This window comes from Urocitellus parryii, chromosome 5 (assembly GCF_045843805.1).
Source record: "Urocitellus parryii isolate mUroPar1 chromosome 5, mUroPar1.hap1, whole genome shotgun sequence".
NCBI lineage: Eukaryota > Metazoa > Chordata > Mammalia > Rodentia > Sciuridae > Urocitellus > Urocitellus parryii.
The window spans coordinates 115703341-115717889 of record NC_135535.1 but is presented as its reverse complement, the minus strand read 5'-3'; the positions used below and the strand labels follow the sequence as shown (position 1 = coordinate 115717889).

Here is a 14549-nt window from a genome sequence, read left to right as displayed (position 1 = left end):
CCCCTTTCTGTAGCACTGACCTATCTGCCCCAGGGTAGGATCATTCCTGGAGGTCTTAAGGGCCACTCCCACCTCCTGACTTGCTCTTTTCTCCCCACCTGGCCCTGTGCTGTAGGACACACTGCTATGAGATACTGGGACGGTAGGTGCCTCTTGGGCTGCCTGCTCCCCGAGGCCAGGGTGGGAGAGGACACTCCTCTGCTTCTTGCCACATCATCCTTGATTGTGCTGCTCTTCCAGAGTAGTATAGCGAGGCCCTAGGAGGCTGGACAGATCCCCAGCATACCAGGTTTTTGGGCAAATCACCTTTTTTCCTGCCCTCCAGCTCACATAGTAATCAAGAAATGTGAGTTTCTTGCTAAACCTCTGGACATATGTCCTGAAGCTGCTTCCACCCAAGGAGCAGCATACTTGCCCACTAGTTTTCCTGTCCCTTCATAACACCCATCTCCAAGTGGCCATGCAGCCAGGTGTGGTGGTACACACGTGTGGTGGGCTGCTGAGACAGAAGGATCACAAGTTCAAGGCCAGCCTCAGCAACTTAGCAAGGCCTTAAGCAACTCATTGAGACCCTGTCTCAATTTAAAAAATAAAAAGGCTGGGGATGTGTCTCAGTGGTAAAGTGCACCTAGGTTTGATCCCCAATACAAAAAAAAAGTCACGTGGCCCCATCGTCTGGGCACTTACCAGATTCTGATGCCAAGCAAGTTGCATTGGCCATCCATCCAATCTACTGTATGCTCTGGAAGACTGGCTGCTTTAACCACCCAACAGCAGTGTTGGGCGAGTCCCGAGTCTCAGGAGACACATACTGACCCGTTCTATGCTCAGGGCAATGTGCCCAGCACTAGATCTGTGTGCTGATCTGAAAGGCTGGCTTTGCATAGAAGATCAAGTTTCAGTGGCCTCCTAAGCCTGACTTGATGGCCCTTTCCCTTTTCTGCATCCCAGCTCCTCCTCCACAATCTTCAAGGACTCAATCAGAGTACCACATTCTCCCCTGTGCACCTTGTCTTCCTGAAGAAGGCTCTTTTTGTCCATCATTGGCATCCCAGTGTAAATTTAATGACCTCCCTTGAAGAGTATTTTCATATTAAATTTTGATCTATATTAAACAAGGGGAGACCTTTAGAGAGGAGCTGTGGAGCAGACATCAGGGGATTTTCTTCTCCCCCAGATGTATCTATCAGTGAAGTTTAACACACACACAGTGCCTACCTAGCACAGGGTAAGTGCTCATAAACTTCAGTTGTCTCTCTTCCCATGACAGTTGATAAAAAACTGCAGGTGTTAAGCTTTAACCAGGTGAAGAGTAAACCTAGCCAGAGTTCCAGCTCTGGGCCTTGTCCTTTATGTCTCAGCTCAAGACTAAGGGCAGCTACAGTTCTGGCATTGCTTTTGCTAAGAATCAGAGACATACTATCTACAGTGGCCCTCCTGCCCTCTATAGTATAGCCCAGGGCCTTCTTTAAAGCCTTCATCAGCAGGTGCAGGAAGCAGAGGCCACAGTGGTTATGTCTCTGCATGCATGTGCATGGGTGACACCTCGCTTGCTGGGGCAGAGGAGGATGGCGGCAGTTCCTGATACTTTGGTCCCTTCTGGACACTATAGGTGCTCCTCCCGGGAGAGCCAGTTAGCCATGGTGTGTCAAGAGGACGTGTCTCGAGAGGAGACCTACAACGTGAAGATGAGCGAAGAGGCCGAGTACTGCAGCGAGCCCAGCCTCCTCTCCACAGAGATGTGAGCCCTGCGTCTTCTGCCCAGGCCATCCCGGGTGGAGGGAAGGATCTGGGAACGCGGGGCAGGTTGTCAAAATCTCTCTTCTGGGCATGACTTGGGGAGAGGAGGAGATGGCACATCACTAAAATATCTGTCATCTCAGTAGAGGAATGGGAAGCCCCGCATACCTCCCCCCCCTCACTCTCTCTCTCTCTCTCTCTCTCTCTCTCTCACACACACACACACACACACACACACACACACACAATCCCCTTTATCTTGGCCTTTCCTCATCATAAAATACTTCCATGATAACTTCTCAACATTGTTTCTTAAACTTTTTAGCTGCAACCAGCAGCCATAACTATATTTTCTAGTGAGACTCAGAACACACACATATATATTAACATTTAAACAAATGTTTCACGAAACTGCTTATAATAAAGCTACCCAGAAGAGGGCACTGTTGGCAAATCTAGGGCTGCTGAGTTTGCCCTTGCTGGATGTATGGAGCAGGGCTTTAAAAATGCAGATCTAGATCCTTTAGAAGGTTGCAATGTCCGTCCCTTTTAGAATAGATTAAATATACACTTATGAATAACTAAAAGAGAGGAATTTGAAGGCTCCAGACAGAGTAATGCTAAGGAGATGAAAAGTTAATTTTCCTGATTTGACCAGCACATCTGTACACATGTACTGAAATATCACACCAGGCCCCACAAATATGTGCAAGAAAAAAGTTTTAAATGTTTGAAGAGAAGGAAATGTTAATGACCTGATTTGATCATTACACATTCTATATGTGTGTCAAAATTATCACATAAATATATGCTCGGTAAATATGTGCAAATTAAAATAATAATTAACAAAAATAAATAAGGACATCCTGTGTGGCATCCTGGGCCCCAGGACTTGCCCAGGGAATGGTGTTTAACAGTAGCAAAGATTTCTCCCTTTTCCCTGGTTAATAGAAGGACATAAGGAGTGCAGAGAACATGGAAGTAGTGGTCAAGACAGTGACTTGCCTAATCAGATGACCTCCCCATACCTTCATGTCCCCCTCAGCGTATTTGGGGTGGGGAGTGAGAGGCCTTTGTGACTCAATGGCAAAGGGTATAAAACCTTAAAAAAATTATCAGAAACTCCTTGAGAGGTCTCATTCTCTAAATTGACTTTTAGAGCATGCCAATGGATCCATGACCAATTATCCCAGAGATCAGGAAAGGTAATTTCTCTAATCCATTATGGCTCCTACTAAATGCTTGGTACATTGGGCTGCTCTACTGGCCATGAAAAACCGCTTGGAACTCAAGGCTATCTTACCAACTAGTTAGGAAGCTCAGAGGATCTCACAAGAGGGAACTAACATGGAGATCTTGTAACTAACTGCCCACAGAGTAGTACAAATGCTGAGAGGTACAGGCTTTCAGAGAAGGTCAGGGGCTGGGTGACCACGGTATGTACCACATGTAAGTCAGACAGAGCTGTGTCTGCAAGAGTGGGATGACTTGGATAAGAAGAACATGTGAGGGGGAGGACTTACCTAGCTAGAATGAGACAAAGGTCTGGAGCCCTAAAAACGAGAGGTTTTCCTTCAGCAAATTTCCCTGTACATCTACGAGGGCTCCCAGTCACTCACAGGAGCCGGCTGGAGTCAAAGAAAACAAAGGCTGTGTAGCTCTGCCCTCAAGAGATGAGAGGTGATGGAGGCTCCGTGGGACCCGACACATGGAAGGTCCTGGTTCACGTCTCCAGCACCACAAAACTCACTAACGAAGTAAATCAATTATTTTTTAAAAAGATGTTAGGGAAAGCACCAGGGACAGAGGCAGGGACCTCATCTGACGGCAGGCTGACCCACTAGGGATTGTGAAATCACTTCAGTGGGTTGCAATCAGCATTAGGAAAAAAAGAAAATAGACCAAGTAGATGAAAAGTTACCAGGATGGGGAGGAAGTGGGGAGTGAGGGAGAAGTTTGGGCTAACACTGAGCACAGCCAAGGTCAATAGCATGAGCACATGTAAAGACTGGAGCCTAGACCTCTCCTGAGGAAACCTGTGAGCCTAGAATTTTTTCTAGCTTTCTCCACACCTTTGACCAAACAGTGATTCCACCGCCTCAAATCAGACATGCAAGACTCAGAGCCGGGCAGGAAGCTCAGTGCTAGAGCACGGGCCAAGCACATGCCAGGTCCTAGCTATGATCCCCAGCACCACACACACAAAAAGGCAAGGCTCATCAGACAGACAGCTGTGCATAAAGAGCTGGGATTTCCAGCAAGCAGGCCTGTGATGCCAGAGAACAGGGCAGAATTTCTTAGGGTGGCAAGTCCCTGATGCCCCTTCCCTAAACCTGTGTGGAAGCACAAGGGTGCAGTTGTTCCTTCACTAAGAAAAATGCAGACTTCTTTGTGAGGGTGGCAGCTGTCTCCCTGGGTGGCAGTGCTCAGCCTTCAGGAACAAGCCCCAAGAGTTCTATTCCAGGCTCTCCTACCAGGATGATGAAAATCGACAGTTGACGCCTCCAGAAGAGGACAAGAGGGACATCCGGCAATCTCCAAAGAGGGGTTTCCTCCGCTCTGCCTCACTAGGTAAAGACATACCTTGCTCTCCAGATGAGGCCAGTGGTCACCCCCAAGATGACATTGTCAGGTACCCAGGGATGATTAGGAAACTGCTCTGGCCTGGTTTAGGCAATCTTCATACAGTGAGCTGGGAAGATTTCCAAAGCCATAAGACAGAATTCCAAAGGCAGAGCATGCTGGGACGGGATTTAAACATGTGCTACTCCATGTGTCTCAGAGACAAAGCCAGGGGTGAAGAGGAGTGTATCCAGGGCCACTGACACTACTCCTTGCAGCTACCTGGGCATGATTCTGTGTTGGTCAGCTTTCTCTTGGTGCAAAAAAATACCTGAGACAATCAAATTAGTAGCTGCACATGGCAGTGCATTCTTGTATTCCCTGTGGCTCAGGAGGTTGAATCAGGAGGATCATGATTCAAAGCTAGACTCAGCAAAAGCCAGGCACTAAGCAAAAGTGAGGCCCTGTCTCTAAATAAAATACAAAATGGGGCTGGGGATGTGGCTCAGTGGTCAAGTGCCCTTGAGTTCAATTCCTGGTACCAAAAAAGAAGAAAAATTTATGTTGGCTCAGTTTTAGAGGACACATGGACAGCTGGCCCCATTGCTTTTGGGTTTGGAGTAAGGCCATACATTATGGTGGACTCTCATGGCAAAACCATTTACCTCCTTCCTGGGAAAAGAAAGAGAGAAAGAAAAAGAGACAGGCATCCTATAATCCCCTTCAGGACATACCACCAAAGACATAAAACCTCTCACTAGGCCCCACCTCTTGAAGTTTCTACCAACTCCCAATACTGTCACACGGGGACTGAGCCTTCATCATGTGGGCCTTTGGGAGACATTCAAGATCCAAATGAGAGCAGAGTTGTCCCAGGCCAATGTCCCCTTCTGCTGCCCTGATTCTGGTTCTTTGACTGCCCTTGCAGGTCGAAGGGCCTCCTTCCACCTAGAGTGTCTGAAGCGACAGAAGAATCCAGGGGGAGACATCTCTCAGAAGACAGTCCTACCCTTGCATCTGGTCCATCATCAGGTACCCACAAATTTTGGACAGGCCACTGGCCACCACTTTGCAGGACAGATAGTCCCTAGAAGGATGGGAAAATCCTCAAGGTATACACATCAACCTTCCCTGTCTCAGACCACTGGTGGATCCTACCCCAGGCCCTAACAACTCCCAAGTAGGGCCACCCACTCCTCTGCACGTAAAGGAGCCTCAGCAAGGTCTTTCATGCCTGAGTTAAGAGACCCAAAAATCCTAGTAAGTAGGAACGCCCCACGTAATCACAGATCCACAGGAGCTGCCGGATCCCTCCTTAGCTTTCTTCTTATGGTGCCACCAAGTTCCCACCCTCAGACACTGGCTTATACAACATGCACTCAGGCAGATGTTGTCATACCTAGGATTTGAATACACCTGTAAGGTGGACTGCCCAAAAATCCAGCCAATGATAGTAATCAAAGCACCTGCCAACAGCACAGTCAAGAGTAGGAATGGTATCCAAGGAGAACCGAGCCAGGGAGATTCACTAGATAAAATGACTCTTGGCGTGGCTGGCTTGAACTGAGATGGCACAATCCAGGGCACCAGTATCAAGTATATTCCCAGTTATAAAAATTTTGAAGAGCTTTCAAGGCCAGTCCATCACCTCCAGGGAAAGTGGGATCTAAACCCAAGTTTCCCTCAACCTGTTTACCTTTTAATTCTAGACTCCCTTACCTCGGACCTTTGCTCTAAATGACTTTTTTGTACCCAAAAGGCATTCAACTGTCAATCAGAGCTTATAATGAACATCCGATGACAGGTGTGGCTCAGCTGAGTTATTCAATTCAAAGCAATAGTTTTACTTAGCCTTGGCATTACCTTAAAAGGATGGTTTCCACTGGGCATTCTGTAATATAGCGCCTCATACTTCCCTCAGGTCTCCAGGGACCCAGAAGTCCTAGGCTGGGAACCATGTGAGCTGGGGAAGGGAGGGTGGCAGGATGTGGGGACCCTGTGTGTGCTATTTTAAATGATTTCTAGAACTTGGTTTCATCTGTCTGCCTTCATCATGCTGGTAGGCAAGTTTTTTTTCTTTATTTGTAGACTCCTCTTTGTGCCTTTCTGTCACCTCCACCCTATGTTCTTGTCTTCTCTGCTTCTCAGAACTGGACTTTCCCACCACCGAGTGTCATGCTCTCCCATGAACACATCACATCCAAGCAGCTGACACTGTCGAGCAAGCCATGGTCCCTGACCTCGGGATACTTGTGAACACTGGGGACAGAGGATGCAAACACATCCATCATTCAGTCACAACACAGTATAAGATTTAAACAATAATTCAAAGAGAGCCTGAGCTAGACAGTGGGAGGTCATTGTTAGCGAACTGAGTCACGGTAAAAATTGAAGCAACAACTCTGGTTTTGTCTAGCTCTTCAAGATGGACACTGTACTTCTCGGCCCTTATTTCACTTAAACTTCACACTGACCCCACGGGTAGATGGATGGAGATGATGCAAGATGATGCAATCATCATTATTCCTATTCTACTGATGAGAAAACCAAGAGCAAGAGAATTCAAAGCTAAGGGGTGACAGGAACAGCCTAAATAGCAGACTATCTTGATTCAACACAATTGCAGCTTTCCAAAGCTACAAAAAAGCCATCACTTCAGATTGAGATGCTCATAAAATATATCTTGAAATTGTTGAAACTTATGCCAGGTCTCAGAGAGGTAGGATTCAATGGATAAAGATGGTGGCAGTGTGGATTCCAACACGTGGAACACATTGGAAATTAACAGTTGCAAAGCTGCTTAGAAGGCAGAGGCCTCCCCTGCTTAGGGCCTGACCATTCCCAATAACTCTGCTCTTTGTGTGTCCACAGGCATTGGCAGTGGCGGGCCTGAGCCCTCTCCTCCAGAGAAGCCATTCCCCCACCACGTTCCCCAGGCCATGTGCCACACCCCCTGCCACACCTGGTACCCGGGCCTGGCCCCCACAGCCCATCCCTACCCTAAGGCTGGAAGGAGCCGAGTCCATCGAAAAACTCAACAGCAGCTTCCCGTCCATCCACTGTAGTTCCTGGTCTGAGGAGACCACCTCCTGCGGTGGGGGCAGCAACACCATCAGGAGAGCCCGGCCGGTCTCCCTCACGGTGCCCACTCAGGCTGCGGCCCCAGGGAGGCAGTTCCATGGCAGTGCCAGCAGCCTGGTAGAAGCGGTAGGTGAATCCAAGTGGCACCACCAACAGAGAGGGGGGAGAGGCCAAGGGCAGCAAGGGGTCTTGGCATGGAGAAACACTGGGTTCTTTCCTGGATCACTGGATGTCAGGTCTCTGAATAGAAAGACCTTCCTTCTCGGGACCTGCAAAAGGGTCCAGAGTGTAGATCATTATGGGATGCCGCTGGCTTTGTTGAGGCTTGGCGATAAGAAACCAATAAGTGATGGGTCCTGCTACAGGCAGTGAACCCTGAAAAGCCCCACCATGTGCTGTGACTACTCACAACACATACATGAGCTCCGGCTGCTTTTGTGCATAGAGGGTCAAGATCCTTGGTTCTCTGCCCTGAGGGCTCAGGAGGGTCACTGGCAAAGCTCTGGAAACCTATGACAAACTGATTTTTCCAAAGCTCTTTAATAATTCTTATATACAACCAGGATTGGGAGTCACTGTTTCAGCACGAGAATCTCAATTCCACTCTCCTCTGCCTGGCACCACATTTTAGGGGAGTTTTGACATACTGGAACAAAATCAAAGGAGACCAGGAAGACCAGCTGGCTAAAAAAACCTTCCTAGGAAAAGCGCCTAAGGGAATGAGAGAAATAAATCCGGAGGAAGCCATGGAAGAGGCCGTGACCTTGTTCTCCCCATCTCTCCCCCACAGGTCTTGATTTCAGAAGGACTGGGGCAGTTTGCTCAAGATCCCAAGTTCATCGAGGTCACGACCCAGGAGTTGGCGGACGCCTGCGACATGACCATAGAGGAGATGGAGAACGCGGCCGACAGCATCCTCAGTGGGGGCGCGCAGCAGAGCCCCAATGGCACCCTACTACCTTTTGTGAACTGCAGGGACCCGGGGCAGGACAGGGCGGGCAGCGAGGAGGACGGGAGCTGTGCGCGCGCCCTGGGGCGAGGCCGGAGCGAGGAGGAGCTCCAGGACAGCAGGGTCTACGTCAGCAGCCTGTAGTCGCAGGGCTGGGAGACGCCGGGTTTTTTATTTGTTTCAATGTTCCTAATGGGTTCGTTTCAGAAGTGCCTCACTGTTCTCGTGACCTGGAGTTAACCGGAACAGCGTCTTCATTCATTTCTGTTGGGACAAGACGCAGAGCTGGGTGGTGTGAGAGCCCGCTTTTCAGGGGGAGGAGAAGCCGCGAGGCAGTGTGTGTCCACCGAGCGACAGGCGAGAAGAGGGCAGAAGAATCTCGGCGGCGAGCAAGGCCCACGCGCCGCCCTGCGCTGTCAGCCCTGCGCCGGGTCCAGCGTTGCCTCCGGGGCCCGAGAGGACCTACGCTCCCTGCGGCGGCTCGCTCAGAAAGGACCCTCGAGCAAACGGGTGTCTTTCAACTTCGCTTGTAAAAAATCATTTGCACACATTCTGTATGAGCCTCACTGTCCCCATAGAGCCAGGCCCTGTGCATTTGGAGGAGGAGAGGGGTGTGACTTCCAGCAAGAGCCCAGCCTACTGGAGAGGAATGAGGAAGAGCAGAGGAGACAGCAGCCTGGGGGACAGGCGCGCAGGGCCCGGGACGCGGGCAGAGTGGCGGCTTCACCCCGAGTCCCGCGGCTGCAGCCCCGGCCACCTCCGCTCGCCGCGACAGGATCCTTTTGCCTGCACAAGCCACGCGAGCTGCAGACCAGAGCCCGGCCAGCGTCAGCGCGAGCCAGGACAGGACCGAGCTGGCGCTACCCGGGGATGGGGCCGCCAGCTCTCACCGAAGGAGGTGGTGCTGAGCTTCCTTTGAGCGCTCTTTTGTTTTGTGGTTTGACATTTTTCTTGACAGCATGTTGCAGTTTTTCTTTTTTCTTTTTTTTTTTTCTGGTTTATTTTATTTTTGTTTTCCCAGGGGGAGGGAAGGAAGAGGAGCGTTTACAAGTTTTGTAGCCACCCACCTTACTGTTTTCACTTTTGCATCTGTAAACCAGGTTTGGTTTTACTGTATTCCTTAAACAGTTGCAGATTTCCTTTTTCCATTGAGGGAGGGTTCAATAGCCACTGTAGGAGAGTTTTACCAGCCTTCGTGTATGCCCCATAATTTGTTATAATTCCTTAGGTAGTAACAGTTTTTCTTTCTGGTTTGATTTGGTTTTACAATTTAAAGGTAATTGGCAATGCACTTGATAGGTCTTGCACAAACGGGCGATTGGGGTTGGTTTCCTTACGCTGGGTGTGTTGGTGGGTGCAGGAGAGAGGAAGTATGAGAGAGTGTGTGTTGGGCGTGTGTGTGTGAGTAGTGGTTGTCTGTGTGCATGTGTCTATGTTGTACGTGTGTATATGCACCCGCTCAGTGTGCCCATGCACACAGGTGAGTGCAAAGTTTCCCCTTTCTGGCTTAACTGTGGGGAGATCTGAATCTAGGGCCATTTGAAAGCAAAAACAAACCACTGTCTCTGCTTCTGAAACGGGAATCAGTAACTCTTTGCATTTTCTGTCCCACAAGATATGCAAAAACAATGCAATAATATTCATTTTAAAAATACAATTGTGAGTCGTGTTGGCATTAGAACTGTATTTAAAAAAACACAGAAATTTAAGAAAAAAAACTCAAGAAGGCATTTTGCTTCGATATATTTCCGTGTAATGTTTTATTGCATTGATAATGTTTCTGTTGAAGAAACCGTTATACTTGAATTCAGGTCAGTTTCAGTATTTTTCAAATATTTTTTTAAAACTGAATTGCAATTGTGCCAAGCGAATATAATGAATTAAGTTTGTTTTTGAATTCACTTCTTGTATATTTTGCTGCATGTAAAGTAAATCATTTTGTATTTGGAGTGTGACAAGCTTTACCTTTGAACTCAAGTACTTTTCTATGTGTGGTTGGGGGAAAGGGAAGGATTTTTCTTTTCACTAGTACAATGCACAAAGGTATCCCCAGCATAAGTCATTATTCTGCTGTCCACAAACAGGTTCAGACATGACTGTTTTGCATATCTTGTGTTCACTTCCATTTCCCTCAATTCTTCCAAACTCCTGTGATAGGTATATGCGTACCACGTCTTGCTTTAGGAGACCAGGACATCCTCTCATTCAGGTCTTTACTCTCTCCTCCCTGCTGTGGTTCTCTGACTCAGTACTTGTCCAAGAGCAGCCTTCCCCAGGATGTGCAGTGAGGCTTCAGCATCCCCCTAGGAAGAGGTGGCTGGCTTTTCTGGTCACTCCCACAGCACAAAGGTTTGGATTCCTTAGTAACTCCCCACACTGATAGAAGATGAAATTAAGGTCAGGCTAGTGGGTGGGGAGGGGGGTAAGCCTCCCTTCAGACAACTGGTCTACCCAATTGCAGCTAGCCCTGCTAGAGAGAAGAAAGTGGGTGAATGAATCCCTGATCCTTACAGAAGTCCCTTTCTGTCAGACTCACTCCGTCCTTTCCTCACTCTAGAGCAGGATTCCCTCCAGACCCACTCTAACTATATGGCAGTGAAGGGGGGGGGGCAACAAGGGAGAGAGCATCAGGAATTCACAGTGGAGGAGGAAATAGATTTTGTGGGGGCATCGCTTATGCTCTTTGGCACCTACCTGGAGCATCATCCCGTGAGTGCTGTGTCCTTCAATTACACCAAGGAAAGTTGAAAAGTGATAGTCGACTGTTTGGGAGAAAATAGACCAACAGTTAACTCAGAATTTACCCGCTGGTTAGAAATTTCAGGAAGGGGGCAGCACATTCCTTGGTGAAGACCAGTTGCACTCTCATGAACTGATTCATGAAAACATGGAAAAATGCACCCAATACTCTTGAGTTAACCAGAGTCTAGAAACATTGTTTCTTCATGGATTTCCACTCCCAGCCCACCCAGACACTCATGGTTCCTTTCAGTACTGACAAGGTCTTCTAGAAATTAAGAGTAGGTGTCATTCTTTATCCAGTTTCCCAAAATTTCTGAGGTTGTGGTTATGATGGAGAGGGAAGCCCTTTTCAATTGATATCTGGTTCTTGCTTACATTTGGCCCCTAGATAGAAATTCAGAGTTTTGATTGATCCTACACAGGTATGCACCTGCATGCACACATGCACACTCAACCTTTTCCCTTTGCCTCTCTATTCCTTTTGAATTTCCAGCCTTTGTCACCAAGTGTCATTGTGCAATGGCATGGGCTGCAGGCTGGGCTCCTGACAGCTCCTTGTGTCCTACCCAATGTGGTTCCACAGCCTTGATGCACAAGGCTCTGGGTTCAATCCCCAGCAACACACACACACACACACACACACACACACACACACACACCAGTGTAGCTCCCCTGTCCTTCACCCTCACCTCCATGGTCTGCCTTCTCCATAGCCAACACAGGGAGGAAGACTAGAATGATCTTCTGAATGGCATCAGCAGAGATAGGCATGGTGGCACAGGCCTGTAATCCTAGCAACTCAGGAAGCTGAGGCAAGAAGATCCCAGATTAGAGTCCAGCCTCCATAACTCAAATCAGTTCCTGAGATCTGGTCTCAAAATAAACACTAAAAAGGGCAGGGGCTGGGGGTTGTAGCTCAGTGATAGAGCATCCATTGGTTCAGTCCCCAGTACTGCCAAAATATAAAAATAAAATAAAGAGTGGCATCATTGGGAACATGCCATCCTTGCCCTTTGGTGCCAGGAAGGAAAGGGGTGCAAAAGAGCACGCCCTCTCCAGGGCAACGAGTGTTTCTTAGCTTGGCTCAGTGTAAGAGTGGCACACGGTGCTCTTCACCATGATGGACTGGTGCAAGAAGGACTTAAGATGGAGAGGGAGCCCTTTGAAACCAGTGAGCCACATCCACCACAGATTGAGTATGTCTACTCTCCACCATGTCAATTCTTCTGCAGTCTTTCTGACAGCCCCTGAGAGCCAGGAGAAAAGCATCCAGTGACTGAGGACCCAAGGGACTTGAAGGAGTGCAGTTACATTCTGAAATCTGGCAAGCTTCATTTTTCTTCTGACTAGCCCCGTCTCTTCTATTTCCACACCTTGATCTTCAATAGTTTTTCATTATGTGAAAACTATTGCATAGACACATTAAGCAGAAAGAATGCCAGCTGTCTCCTTTCTGCCGGATTCTAGACAGTTCTTTGGGTCTTGAGAAGAGGGAGACTTTTTCCTGGGTTTCTGCCTGATTCGTGAACTTTCCCCCGCTTTGGTTCAGCAGCTACTAGGCATATCCCCCTTCCCGCTTCCTAACCTCAGGCTTTCCTTTAACTAGAATAATCAAGGTCAGGTGCAAGGTTGTGTCATTTACCTTCCTCTTTTTCCCTGGCTCCAAATTCCGTGTGCCTGTCACTTCCTCATAGCCCTTCTCCATCCAGGACTGACCAGCTGAAGGCAGGAGGGCACCTGCTGGAGTGCACCTTCCTGTGGCAAAGTCATGTCCTCGTGAGAAGGAGGAGACTGGAAGTCAGCAGGGGATGGTGGCTGTGCTACGGAGGGTTGATCCACCCACTACGCCCAGAGGCAGAGAAATAGAGGATTTAGGTTAGGTGTGTGTAGAACCCTGGTGGTCAGGGTTTTAGCCTCATGAACCCATATGGGAAATGTTGCCAAAGGAGGACAATGTCACCTCTGACCTTGGGGACCTAGAATAATTGAAATCTCATGGTCTAGGATTTAGAAACTCTTTAGCAAAGAAGCTAAGAAAGGGTTCTCTGACTTCCAGAAGAGCTGCTCAAAACCCAGGGAGTCAAAACTTGCTGTTAGAGTCCAGGCCAATTCTGCTTTTTAAAGACCTGGCTCTGAGAGAAACGTCAGCCTGGATAACCAGAAGTCGAGGCAAGAGAAGGTGTTGACTCCCCAGGAGTCTGTTCCCATTTTATGGAAAGAAATGCTCAGTTCAGCCACCCATAATGACCAGTACCATGGAGAGGCTGGTGCCTCAAGGATCTACTTCAGAAAATGAGAAAAATACAATTCCAACTCTGTGTTGTCTTCCCTGCCAAGCCAGGTCACCTGCCAGACGCCCCTCCCCTGCATTAGCCAGTGATTGCCTGAAACAGGCTCCTGTCAAGGGACAGAGAAGCCTGATCTCAGCCACCCAAGGCCGGGTTCTCCAGCGGCTGCTTATAGAGGTGATGCAAAGGAAGGCTGTGAAGGGGGGTAACCTACGAGTGTTGGGGACGAGGGACGGTGCACCTTTGCCCCTTCCTAAGAAGTCCTCTGTGCCCCCTCCTCCCCCACTTCCCGCTGTCCTCCTCCCTTCTGCCTAGTGAGAGACAGAGTGGAAAGGAGCCCCTGTGCAGATTTTTACACTGTTTTCTGTTTTAACTTATGTATTATTTATTAATTATTTTTCAAACCAACGAAACATTGTTTTGTGGCATCAGATACCAACACAAAAAGTCAACAGGTTTCTACCAGATTCCAAGTGTTGGGGAGACACTTGAATCTCTCTCTCTCTCTCTCTCTCTCTCTCTCTCTCTCTCTCTCTCTCACACACACACACACACACACACACCCACACACACACACACACACCATAAGGCACCAGCATGGGGTTGAGCTCCTCTGATTAGTGACTTTTACACAGAAGGCTAAGGACCCTGTAGAGGGGACCCAGAGAGAACCAGAGCAACTTCCTTGGGTGACACAGTGCCATCTGAACCTATTATTATCATGGAATAAATATCAATTATCTGCACTGAGGAAATACTCCCACTCCTAAAATCGACACTTTCTCCTACAATGACTCGGGGAGTCTGACCCACAGCACATGAGCTGGGAAAGACCTGGAATCCGGGGTATCAGAAAAGCCTATTGATCCATCCCTGAAGGGAAGTGGAGATGGCAGCTGGATGTGCCCAGCATGGTGGAGTAGTGCCACCCCGAGAGGAGTTAGAGCTGGGGTTTCTCGGGAAATGCTCTAAAGTCCCTAACGAAAAGGAACACAGGACAAAGGCCAGGTAATTAGAGAAAAGTTTCATATTATGTAACCAAAGCCAAATCCTCTCCCTTCAGATTAGGTACTGGCTCCTGCAGGGTGGACCCTCTTTGTGGAGCATCCTATGCACCCCAATGCTCAGAATCTAAATAATTTGGCTTGTGTGAACCTTCCAGAATGGGTAACATGATATTCATGTCA

At 48.4% G+C, this 14549-nt stretch overlaps 1 protein-coding gene across 24 annotated transcripts in view; it reads left to right on the top strand.

The window, feature by feature from the left end:
• Positions 1-8827, top strand: part of Cacna1c (calcium voltage-gated channel subunit alpha1 C) — a 697711-nt gene extending 688884 nt beyond the window's left edge. For all 24 annotated transcript variants that reach the window (XM_077798896.1, XM_077798895.1, XM_077798894.1 and 21 more), the window contains 5 exons: positions 1613-1741; positions 4205-4311; positions 5231-5334; positions 7174-7509; positions 8174-8827. In XM_077798896.1, the coding sequence (XP_077655022.1) occupies positions 1613-1741; positions 4205-4311; positions 5231-5334; positions 7174-7509; positions 8174-8476 (979 nt within the window). In that variant the 3' untranslated portion in view covers positions 8477-8827. The remainder of the gene's footprint in view (positions 1-1612; positions 1742-4204; positions 4312-5230; positions 5335-7173; positions 7510-8173) is intronic.
• The last annotated feature ends 5722 nt before the right edge of the window (positions 8828-14549 follow it).